This window comes from Staurois parvus, unplaced genomic scaffold (genome assembly GCF_062004578.1).
Source record: "Staurois parvus isolate SC_StPar_1 unplaced genomic scaffold, SC_StPar_1.0 ptg002049l, whole genome shotgun sequence".
Classification (NCBI taxonomy): domain Eukaryota; kingdom Metazoa; phylum Chordata; class Amphibia; order Anura; family Ranidae; genus Staurois; species Staurois parvus.
The window spans coordinates 22350-34965 of NW_028319845.1; the positions used below are offsets into that span (position 1 = coordinate 22350).

At 47.5% G+C, this 12616-nt stretch overlaps 1 protein-coding gene across 1 annotated transcript in view; it reads right to left on the reverse strand.

Annotated features, from left to right (window-relative positions):
* LOC149432915 (tetratricopeptide repeat protein 7B-like) overlaps positions 1–12616 on the reverse strand; it is a gene marked incomplete at its 3' end in the record, with an annotated part of 95068 nt that overhangs the window by 15024 nt on the left and 67428 nt on the right. The window contains exon 7 of the mRNA XM_089664813.1: positions 6432–6515. Coding sequence (XP_089520939.1) covers positions 6432–6515 — 84 coding nt within the window. The remainder of the gene's footprint in view (positions 1–6431; positions 6516–12616) is intronic.

A 12616-nucleotide genomic window follows, 5' to 3' on the forward strand; every position in this document is an offset into this window, starting at 1 on the left:
CCATTCATTTGAATGGACTCCCGTGCCCCGTGACACGCAGGGAAGAAGTCTGCACTTCTCTGGAAACTGCAGGCCGCACGGGAACCTTGGTTTCCAGTACGGTTGCGATTTCCAGTGCAGGCGGAGTGCCATTAGAATTAATGGCACCTGCCCGTGGGTCCGCATTCTTCTGTGTGGGTGGTGCGGGTGCACGGATTGTGGTGTGGATCCGCAGAGGCACCACCCGCACATATGAAAACCTAGCCTAAGGGCTCCTTCACATCAGCTGCTGCACTGAAATGCAGTGGCTGGTGTGCAGTAGGGTGGGGCCGAGATCAGAGCAGTGATATTGCGCTGAGCTTGATGCATTGCACTGTTTTTTTTTTTGTTTTTTTTTTTCCAACAAACTTTATTTCTGAGCTTGATGCATTGCACTGTTTCTTTTCTTTTTTTTTTAACAAACTTTATTTCTGAGCTTGATGCATTGCACTGTTTCTTTTCTTTTTTTTTTAACAAACTTTATTTCTGAGCTTGATGCATTGCACGTTTTTTTTTTTTTTAACAAACTTTATTTCTGAGCTTGATGCATTGCACTGTTTTTTTTATAACAAACTTTATTTCTGAGCTTGATGCATTGCACTGTTTTTTTTTCTTTTTTTTTAACAAACTTTATTTCTGAGCTTGATGCATTGCACTGTTTTTTTTTTCTTTTTTTTTAACAAACTTTATTTCTGAGCTCGATGCATTGCACTGTTTTTTTTTATAACAAACTTTATTTCTGAGCTTGATGCATTGCACTGTTTTTTTGTTTTTTTTTAACAAACTTTATTTCTGAGCTTGATGCATTGCACTGTTTTTTTTTAAGCAAACTTTATTTCTATGTCACACAGACATCTCAAAAAGTTAGATTACCGAACACACAGAGCGAGGCAGTGGATTCTCTTGTATTGCGCTGAGCAATAGAGAAAAATATAACACGTGCAGTACTTTTTTCAGGGCACCGTGCCTGTACAATATCACAATGCAGTGGTGTGAACGGGGAACACAGGAGATGAGGCATGTTGCCTTGTCCATGTGGTGGGATTGCACTGGTATAGCCGCCCAACACAATCTCGCCGCATGTGGTGTGAACCTAGCTAGTGTATCCATCCCCTTTACTCTGTATAGGGCATAAATAATTTAATTTCCAATAAAATATTTTAAAAAAATATTTAAATAAAATAAAATATTTAAAAAAAACCACAACCCCCCCGTTAGTGCATCTTGTGTTCACATAGGTGTGATCGGGTGGGATGATGGGATGGAAACACTATAAAAAGCAATAAACCTTCCCGACCCGACTGACCATTCTGTATAACTCTACACTCCTATGTTATGATCCCCCTAAGCAACATTGGGGGGTGCGCTTATTTATCAAAATTTTTTTAATGAACCGAAGCTATTGGCTTTACTCATCTTCTGTCCCCTAAATCTGTTATTTTGTCAAAACCACCATTCCCCTCCTCTCCCCTTTTTTGTATAGACTCTGTCATCATTGATTCCCATCATTGCAATTTTATGTCTAATAAATGTATATCGTCATTGTCCCTTCTTTTCCTCAATGTTAAAATGCTAATAAAATATTTGAACAAGAAAAGCAATAAACCTTTCACTACTTCAACCTGATTTCACTCTAATTTGGATAATAACTGGTTCCCACTCAGCCGCAGCATCCCTTTAACTGGGCTATTATGTCCAGTCCAGGTTAAAGTGCCAGGAAACCTGGAATTCTCTTTTAAAGTGTTAAATAAAAGTCCAAAAAAACCTTTTAAATAAATAACAAACATGTTATACTCACCTGCTCTGTGCAGAGGTATTACACAGAGTGGCCCAGATCCTCTTCCTGGGTCACCCGCTTGCGCCCCTGGCCACCTGCAGAGTGCCCCCAGAGCACGTAGCTTGCTATGGAGCCAATGGCTCCTGCTGAGGAAAAGAGGGCGCTGGATCAATTCTCCCCTCTCTTCCTCTGCACACAAGGAAGGGGGAGGGGCAGAGAAATAGAAAGCATTTTTTTACCCTAATGCAAGAAATGCATTAAGGTTAAAAAAAAGTTTTTAGCTTTAGTATCCCTTTAAATCTTAAAAATGAACCCTTCCATTGCCCACGCCACACTAACCCTTTTTAACTCCCATTGTGTGTAGTGATGGGAAATAGATGGCATAAAAAAAGAAAACATTTAACCATTCCCTACTCTATCCAAAATAAAAACAAACAACAAGGTTTGGGCTGTAGAAACACGAAGGATAAAAAAAAAAAAAAAACCAAAAAAAAAAAAAAAAGTAAACAGAGTGATGCACTACAACGCGCATCACACCACCCCCTCACCGCGGCTCACTGCTGCCAAAAACAGAAAGCCGCCCACATGCTAAAATGGACTGTTTAGTGCGTGGGCGGCTTTCTGATTTCAGCTGCTGTGAGCCATGGTGAGGGGGTGGCGTGATGCGCGTTGTAGCGCATCACTCTGTTTACTTTTTAAACTTTATTTGAAATGCACAAATTCACATTTGATTCAGCGTGATTCACTGCCCTGCTGTGTAGCGCCCAGCTCTTCAGCTAAATACCACGTGTCTGTATTTTAGCACAGCTCCATGCACTGCACCTCTGGGCTGCACTGCAGTGTACGGGGGGGGGGGGCACGTAGTAAACACTGGTTTACTATGTGCTCTAGCAGTAATTGGCGTTTACCCAGTGCGGAACGAGTCCTAAGTATTTACAGACATTCAGCGCAGGAATCAACAGGCCAATGAGAGCAGAGTGCATTCTCCGTACTTAGCCTCCGTACACATGGGGGTGGGGGGGCATTTTAAGAATGCTGGTAACGTTAGCTGTGCACAGTCACGTTAAAAACATTTCAGCGGCTGCGTTAAAAACATTTCAGCGGTTTTTTAGCGGATTTTGTAGTAGCGTTTAGCCGCGTTTTTTCAGGATTTTTTTTAACCGAAAAATTTTTTAGTCAAAAAAACATCCAAAAAAGATAGGTTGCCGCGATTTACCGCATTTTGCAGCATTAGAGCGTTTTTACAGCTAACAAACGCTTCTAGAAACCCACTGTTCTGGGTTTTTTTTCCAGCCAAAAAACGTTGATTCCAGTCTATGTGCGCATGGACACACAGGATCACATGCTGGGGGGTTTACTGGCTCCCAGCACATATGTCCGTGACTCACGGAAAGATCCCGATCTCCACTTGCGATCGGGACCTTTTACGATCATGTGACCGAGGTGACGGCGAATCACGGCGGTCACATGACTCTAAAACTCCGCCCGCCTCCCAGCTTCTGAAACTCTTAAAGGGCCGGGAGGAACCAGTGCAAAGGGGTTAAAGCAGAGCTCCAATCATTTTTGCAAAAATTTAAAGTCAGCAAGCTACAAAAACTTTAGCTGCTGACTTTTAATAAACAGACACTTTTTAGTTCAATAAACAGACACCTGTCCCTGGATCCAGCCGTGTGCTCGCCCGAGGGGGCACCGACATCTTCTTAGCTGTGGGCAACCAGTTGTGACAGCTCGCGGCCCAGTGCGCACTGTGATTGTTCCCGCAGTCTTCTTGGACCTATGCTGTGTCCCAAAAGACTGCAGGGAGGGAGGAGCATTTCCTCGCCTAGGCGATCCAAGTGGAAGAGGGAGCGGGTACCTGTCAAAAATCAGGTACCTGCTCCCTCTCCCCCAAGAAGATTGCAAAATGTGATAGGGTGGGGGGGCTTAAAGCAGAACTTTCCCTTTTAGGTGGAGTTCCACTTTTAACTGTTTCCCTTATAATTTGTGTGGTCTATACTGATCCTAGGTGTCACCCTGGACTCAAACCTGTCCTTCCAACCCCATGTCCAATCGCTGGCAAACTCATGCAGGCTCCACCTCCGCAACATCTCCAAGATACGTACGTTCCTAACCCCAGACACTACTAAACTACTTGTTCACTCCCTCATCATCTCACGCCTGGACTACTGCAACTCCCTCCTCACCGGCCTCCCTCATCGCAGGCTCTCCCCACTCCAGTCTATCCTGAACTCAGCGGCCAGACTCATCCACCTTACCAACCGCTTCTCTTCTGCCATCCCCCCTGTCATTCCCTCCACTGGGCTCCACCCCCTCTGTCATTCCCTCCACTGGCTCCACCCCCCTCTGTCAATCCCTCCACTGGCCTCCACTCAGTGTCCTCCACCCCCCTCTGTCAATCCCTCTACTGGCTCCACCCCCCTCTGTCATTCCCTCTACTGGCTCCACCCCCCTCTGTCATTCCCTCCACTGGCCTCCACTCAGTGTCCTCCACCCCCCTCTGCCAATCCCTCTACTGGCTCCACCCCCCTCTGTCATTCCCTCTACTGGCTCCACCCCCCTCTGTCATTCCCTCCACTGGCTCCACACCCCTCTGCCATTCCCTCCACTGGCCTCCACTCAGTGTCCTCCACCCCTCTCTGCCATTCCCTCCACTCAGTGTCCTCCACCCCCCTCTGCTTATCCCTCTACTGGCTCCACCCCCCTCTGTCATTCCCTCTACTGGCTCCACCCCCCTCTGTCATTCCCTCCACTGGCTCCACACCCCTCTGCCATTCCCTCCACTGGCCTCCACTCAGTGTCCTCCACCCCCCTCTGCCAATCCCTCTACTGGCTCCACCCCCCTCTGTCATTCCCTCTACTGGCTCCACCCCCCTCTGTCATTCCCTCCACTGGCCTCCACTCAGTGTCCTCCACCCCCCTCTGCCAATCCCTCTACTGGCTCCACCCCCCTCTGTCATTCCCTCTACTGGCTCCACCCCCCTCTGTCATTCCCTCCACTGGCTCCACACCCCTCTGCCATTCCCTCCACTGGCCTCCACTCAGTGTCCTCCACCCCTCTCTGCCATTCCCTCCACTCAGTGTCCTCCACCCCCCTCTGCTTATCCCTCTACTGGCTCCACCCCCCTCTGTCATTCCCTCTACTGGCTCCACCCCCCTCTGTCATTCCCTCCACTGGCTCCACACCCCTCTGCCATTCCCTCCACTGGCCTCCACTCAGTGTCCTCCACCCCCCTCTGCCAATCCCTCTACTGGCTCCCGATTGCCCAACGGATCAAATTCAAACTACTAACACTGACTTACAAAGCCATTCATAACGCCGCCCCAAACTACCTCACCGACCTGATACCCAAATACCACCCTACCCGCGCCCTTCACTCCTCACAAGACCTCCTACTCTCCAGCTCCCTGGTCTCCTCCTCCCACGGCCAACTGCAGGACTTCTCCAGGACTTCCCCCATCCTCTGGAACTCACTACCCCAATCCATTAGACTGTCACCTACCCTTCTCACCTTTAGGCGGACCCTGAAAACCCATCTCTTCAGGGAAGCCTACCCCACCGTCACCTAACAGCCGACCTCCTCCACTCCTCCTACCACTCCATCCCCCACAGCCACTTCCTCCTGTACCACCTTCCCCTCCCTCCTAGACTGTAAGCTCCAAGGAGCAGGGCCCTCGAACCCCTCATGTATTGTATTGTTACTGTATTGTCTCATGTTCTGTCCCCCACTACTCTGAAAAGCACTGAGCAAACTTTCTGGCGCTATATAAATACTGTATAATAATATTAATTTATGCATGTTTTATTTTATTACATGTGAATATTCAGTGTCACATGGGATGTAAATTCATACAAATGATATATCTGGGAAAGCGTGGAACTATTTTATGTTTTAACTCCTAGAAATGCACAAGAAATGCTCGCTGAAGGCATTTTCTGCACTCCGTCAAATCATAAGTAGCCCATGTGTGTTTGGAGGAAAAGAAATGTAATCTCCAAACACGGAAAGGTTTCTTCACAGTGAGAGCTGTGAGAATGTGGAATAGACTCCCTCCAGAGTTGGTTGTGGCCAGCTCAGTGGATTGCTGTAGGAAAGTCCTGGATTCTTTCTTGGATACACAGAATATAACTGGATATAACATTTATAGGGAAAGTTGATCCCGGGAATATCCGATTGCCTCTCGGGGGGATCAGGAAGGAATTTTTTCCTGCAGGAGCAGATTGGATCGTGCTTTGCTGGGTTTTTTTTCCTAATGACGTCACATCAATCAAGCTCCGCCCTACGCGTTTCGTCATCGACGTCCTCACGGAGCGGATGAATGCCATTATATTATCAAGGTTTTTTGGTGAAAATTTTTCATATTTAGACACTTTTTTTGCACAAAAGTTTTTTGCACTTAAAAGTTTTTTGAATTTTTTTTGTGGTATTGGCATATATATATTTTTTTCTGGACTTATGATTTGATGATTTCTTTTTATACACATTTACTAGCGCAAATTATTTATTTATTGGTACACTTTATATATGGTGATTTTTTGCAGCTGGTACACTATTAGTAAGTTTTATAATTTTGACCATAGGCGCTATTATTAATTTTTCTAACTATGTGTCATGTGCAGACAATAAAGAGACGTCACCTTTCCTGCAGCCATCAGGGAGAGAGCAAACTGATACCAGAGGTGAAATTCTTCAAATGCAAACTTCATGGCCCGCTCCAAACACTGCAGAAAGACAAAAGGAACGTAAATATACTTCACAATATTGAAGCCGCAATATATTGTTCAGGTTTTTTTTTTTTTTCAAAAAGAGGACATTTCTGTCAGCTTTTTTCTTTCTGTCTGTCATCCCATCAGTGAGAATCGGCCTCACTTCCACATGCATAGAATGGGGGCTGAGGGTGTCAGACAGGAGGGAGCCGACAGCAAGAAAATAATATCCAAGCAAGAAAAAAAAAAAAAAGAAGAGAATTTTTACTTGCATTTGATTGGATGATGGAAATCAGCAGAGCTTTACTGCATTTACTAAACTGCAGCAACTACACTTGCAGAGTTTACCGTTTATTTGCCTTTAGTAAGTCAACCCCAGTGATTGAGAACCCAAATTTGCGCTCACCAAAAAGAAAAGAAGAAAAATCTTTCGGTGGGGACACCTGCTTCACTGACAGCTAAGAGGAGATTTTCATTAGATCTCCTCTCACTTCCTGCTGTGTCTATGAAACAGGAAGTGAAGGGAAATCTCCCCAACGGGACACAGAGACAAAACAAACTGATAGGAGTTCCATTTCCATACTGAAAATGTTTGGCTTTAGTGATGCTTAACCCCTTGTCTACAGGACACTTATACCCCCTTCCTGCCCAGGCCAATTTTCAGCTCTGTCACACTTTGAATGACAATTGCGCGGTCATGCAACACTGTACCCATATGAAATTTTTACTATTTTTTTGAGACAGATAGAGTTTTCTTTTGGTGGTATTTAATCACCTCGGGGGTTTTTATTTTTTGCTAAACAAACCAAAAACAACTGAAAATTTTGGAAAAAAAAAATGTTTTTTCTTATTTTTTGTTTTACAATTTTGTAAATAAGTAATTTTTCTCCTTCATTGATGTGCGCTAATGAGGCTGCAGTGATGGACACTGATAGGTGGCACTGATGGACACTGAATAGGAGGCACTGGTAGGTGGCACTGATGGGCATTGACAGGCATCACTGATGGGCACTAAAAGGCAGCACTCATATGGCACTGACAGGCAGCACTGACGGAAACGGATAGGCAGCACTGACGGGAACGGATAGGCAGCACTGACGGGAACGGATAGGCAGCACTGACGGGAACTGATAGGCAGCACTGACGGGAACTGATAGGCAGCACTCATAAGGCACTGACAGGCAGCACTGACGGAAACGGATAGGCAGCACTGACGGGAACTGATAGGCAGCACTGACGGGAACTGATAGGCAGCACTCATAAGGCACTGACAGGCAGCACTGACGGGAACTGATAGGCAGCACTGACGGGCACTGATAGGCAGCACTGACGGGCACTGATAGGCAGCACTGACGGGCACTGATAGGCAGCACTGACGGGCACTGATAGGCAGCAATGAAAGGCAGCTCAGATGGGCACTGATATGTGGCATTGATGTGCACTGGTAGGTGGTACTGATGGGGCTACACTGATCATCAGTGCCTTGATGATCAGTGTACATGTCCCCTCTGAGCAATGCCGATTACCGGCTCTCCTCTCTTCTCAAGCTGTCAGCTCGTGAGGAGAGAAATGCCGATAACGGGCATTTCCCTATTTACATGCGATCAGCTTTGACTGGACACAGCTGATCACATGACCGCGCCATCTTCGGCTCTTTCCTTTGATCGGTGATCTGCTGTGTCCGAGGGACACAGCGCACCACCGATCGCAGCGCCGCACACTCCCGCAGCCGCGCACGTGCGGTTAGAGTGGGAGGACGTCATATGACGTTGTCCCAGAACGAGAGAACCACCTTATGCCCGTCATTTCCTTATATGGCGGGCGGGAGGCGGTTAAAGCGGAGTTCCACCGGGGAAAAAAAAAAAAAAGTCGTTCTACGGGACTTTTCGTAGTGCAAAAAATTCGTAAACCGAAATGCTGTTTCCCATAGGAATGCATTGAAAACCAATTAATCCGTTCCGGAGGTCAGAAAAAAATTTAAAAAAAAAGTTTTAATTGTTCAAAACTCTTTATAAAGTGCACTTTAAAGGCATAAATACTGTACAGGGACGTGATTAAAAAAAAATTCGTAAATGCATTGAAAACAAATTAATCCGTTCCGGAGGTCAGAAAAAAGTTGCGAAAACAATTCGTAAACTGAGTCATTATTTTTCTTCCTTCGTAAACCGAAAATTACATTAACCGAGGCGTTGGTAAACCGAGGTACGCCTGTATAGGCAAAGCTTTTCTTTTTCATTTTGGATAGAGTTATGCAGGCCATACATGGTTCGAATTCCGAGCGATTTCTTGTCCGAAAATCGAAACTTCGTTCGTTCTGTAATCTGATGGTGCCACCAATGATTTTGAAAATCGGTCATTTTTCCAGCATGCCCAATAAACGAAATGGGGAGGAACCACGAAAATCGGCCGATGCCATTGCCCCACTAACAGAGTGAAAATCGGACGATTATTCTTAGGTCCGATTTTCATACGAAAATCGTTCGGAATTCGAACCATGTATGGTCTGCATAAGGGAGGGTTATAACCCCTGTAAGATATTTGTTCGCCATCTGTGTCTCATTACAGATTTTCCCCTTCACTTCCTGTCCCATAGCCAAAACAGGAAGTGAAAAAATTCAAATGAAAGGAATTCTATGGGGTCCCACCAGGTCACCGGAACTAGTGTCCCCTCTATTACTTTTCTGAGGACAACCCAAAATTTGGGATTTTCTTTTACTTTCCACGATAATGGTAAACAGGACAAATAGGGAGGGTGAATCTTCCTAACGGCGACACAGACAGCAATAAAAACTGACAGGGGGTCTGATCCCTCTCCACTCCATCCAAAACTAAGAAAAAAAAAAGTTTTGCATTTAGTTATACTTGAACTGCTCGTCTAGGGAACTTGAAAAGAAGTTTCTCTAGCCTGATCCTTGCCTCCCGCGTACTCCTCGGTGCTGCCAGACTGGTTCCCACAGCCTTTTCTCCCTACACTTCAGTGGTCTAAAGTCCTCTAAAATCAAGACCAATGCATGTCCCATAGCCCTGCACTGGATGTGAGGAAGCCAAGGGAAAGTCCAGTGCCGAAGCACCATTCTTTGGGGGAACGGAGGATCAAGTAAGTAAAATGGCTCTTTTTACTTTTGGAGCAACAATTTTTTGGGGGAACAGAGGATCAGGTCAGTAAAACTAAACAAGCAGTTAACCCCTTGCAGTGCCAGGCAGCCCAGCTGCAAAGGCGGACTTTGTAGATTTAAGCTTTAACCTCATCCCATCTGACACATGCTGATAAACGGCCAGCCGGGAGTGTTGCCGATGCGGGAGGACTTTTCTAAAAACTTTCCCCCTGCATCCATTGCCTGTGCACGTGCTCCCTGGGAACACCGATCGCTGTATTGGACCTCTGTACGAGGTCCCGATCATGTGATCACCGATTGGCCAATCAGTGCTCACATAAATAGTAGTAAGCAAAATGTCTCTTCCTGACATCATTGCTTACTACGTGTGAAACCTGTGAAGGATCACAGAGATCACATGGTACAGGGCTATTCACAACAGCCTTGTACCATGTGACAAGCTGTGACCAATCACAGCTCACACAGTAGTTCTCAATCGCTGCAAGAAATGATTGCTTTTACAGCCTTTATGGTGTAAAAGCAATCCGTGTGGAAAAAAAAAAATTCTTCATCACCCCCCACAAGTAGTACAGTGTCACCATGATGACACTGTACTGCTAGGGTGACAGTATGTAAAATATATATAAAAAAAAATAAATAAAACAAAAATTATAATTTTTGATTATAAACTAATTTGGGTTTTTTTCTTTTTTACTAAAAAGATAACTGAATACATTTTGGCCAAGATTTATGATGAAATATTATTTATTTGCAAAATTTTATAAGAAAAACCTTTTTTTTTCAAAATGTTTGGACTTTTTTATTTAAATAGCAAAAAAAAAAAATCCCAGTGGTGAATAAATACCACCAAAATAAAGCTTTATCTGTCTCAAAAAAATGCTAAAAAATTCATATGGGTACAGTGTTGCATGACCGCGCAATTGTCATTCAAAGTGTGATAGCGCTGAAAGCTGGCCTGGACTGGAAGGGGGGGGGGAAGTGTCCGGACTGGAAGGGGGTGAAAGTGTCCGGACTGGAAGGGGGGGGGGGGGAGCGTCTGGACTGGAAGGGGGGGGAGCGTCTGGACTGGAAGGGGGGGGAGCGTCCGGACTGGAAGGGGGGGGAGCGTCCGGACTGGAAGGGGGGGGAGCGTCCGGACTGGAAGGGGGGGGAGCGTCCGGACTGGAAGGGGGGGGAGCGTCCGGACTGGAAGGGGGGGAGCGTCCGGACTGGAAGGGGGGGAGCGTCCGGACTGGAAGGGGGGGGGGGGGGAGCGTCCGGACTGGAAGGGGGGGGGGCGTCCAGACTGGAATGGGGGGGGGGGGGAGCGTCCGGACTGGAAGGGGGGGGGCGTCCAGACTGGAATGGGGGGGGGGGGGAGCGTCCGGACTGGAAGGGGGGGGGTGTCCAGACTGGAATGGGGGGGGGCGCCCAGACTGGAAGGGGGGAAAGTGTCCGGACTGAAAGGGGGTGAAAGTGTCCGGACCGGAAGGGGGGGAAAGTGTCCGGACCGGAAGGGGGGGAAAGTGTCCGGACCGGAAGGGGGGGAAAGTGTCCGGACCGGAAGGGGGGGAAAGTGTCCGGACCGGAAGGGGGGGAAAGTGTCCGGACCGGAAGGGGGGGAAAGTGTCCGGACCGGAAGGGGGGGAAAGTGTCCGGACCGGAAGGGGGGGAAAGTGTCCGGACCGGAAGGGGGGGAAAGTGTCCGGACCGGAAGGGGGGGAAAGTGTCCGGACCGGAAGGGGGGGAAAGTGTCCGGACCGGAAGGGGGGGAAAGTGTCCGGACCGGAAGGGGGGGAAGTGTCCGGACTGGAAGGGGGGGGGGGGGGAAGTGTCCGGACTGGAAGGGGGGGGGGGGAAGTGTCCGGACTGGAAGGGGGGGGGGAAGTGTCCGGACTGGAAGGGAGGGAAAGTGTCCGGACTGGAAGGGGGGAAAGTGTCCGGACTGGAAGGGGGGGAAAGTGTCCGGACTGGAAGGGGGGGAAAGTGTCCGGACTGGAAGGGGGAGGAAGTGTCCGGACTGGAAGGGGGGGAAAGTGTCCGGACTGGAAGGGGGGGGAAAGTGTCCGGACTGGAAGGGGGGGGAAAGTGTCCGGACTGGAAGGGGGGAAAGTGTCCGGACTGGAAGGGGGGGAAAGTGTCCGGACTGGAAGGGGGGGAAAGTGTCCGGACTGGAAGGGGGGGAAAGTGTCCGGACTGGAAGGGGGGAAAGTGTCCGGACTGGAAGGGGGGAAAGTGTCCGGACTGGAAGGGGGGAAAGTGTCCGGACTGGAAGGGGTTAAAAGCTAAAGGGATTTCCGGCATATAAAATGGAACTCGCACACAAAATGTTTTCCCTCTAAAAGATGAAGCCTGAAAGAGACGAAACCCTTGAAATGTGTTACTGATGCATTTTTGTTTTTAGTATTTATAAGATGGAAAGAATCTGATGATGGGAGGAGGGAGGAGCGGGGCCCTTCTGTTCCGTAACAATAAACACAGCTCCTAAAAATCAGCCAATAGAATTCTGCAGAATAATGGGGCCGGCGAGCGGCCTCCAGGGTACAGCCAGCAGCTGTGAAAAGAATGCCGAAACGCAGGAATGTATAAATCGGGCCCAGATCCATCGATTTTATAGCAGCAACTGCAAATCAGAGATAAACCGACTAACTTCTGGAGATCTCACTTACAAAAAGATATTAACAACACAGAACAGGTCCTGAGACAAGGAAGAAAATGGTGGAAGGTCCGAGAGATAAAACATATCAGGAGAGATTTCAGGAACCTAAAGCGGTGTTAAACCCAAAATAAAAATGTAATATATTGCATTAGATGTGGTGGCTGCATTCGTTTTCTTCTATTTGGATTTTTTTCCTTTTGTTTTCACCTGGTGATCTGGCCAGTAACACACCTCCTGCATACAAGTGCCCACACACTGGATGAAGGCGCACAGGAGGCGCAGCAGCATGGTCAGTCTGGGGGGCAGGGGAGTGCTAGATGCACTCGCAGATTTAAATATACTAACACATTAAAGCCAAACTC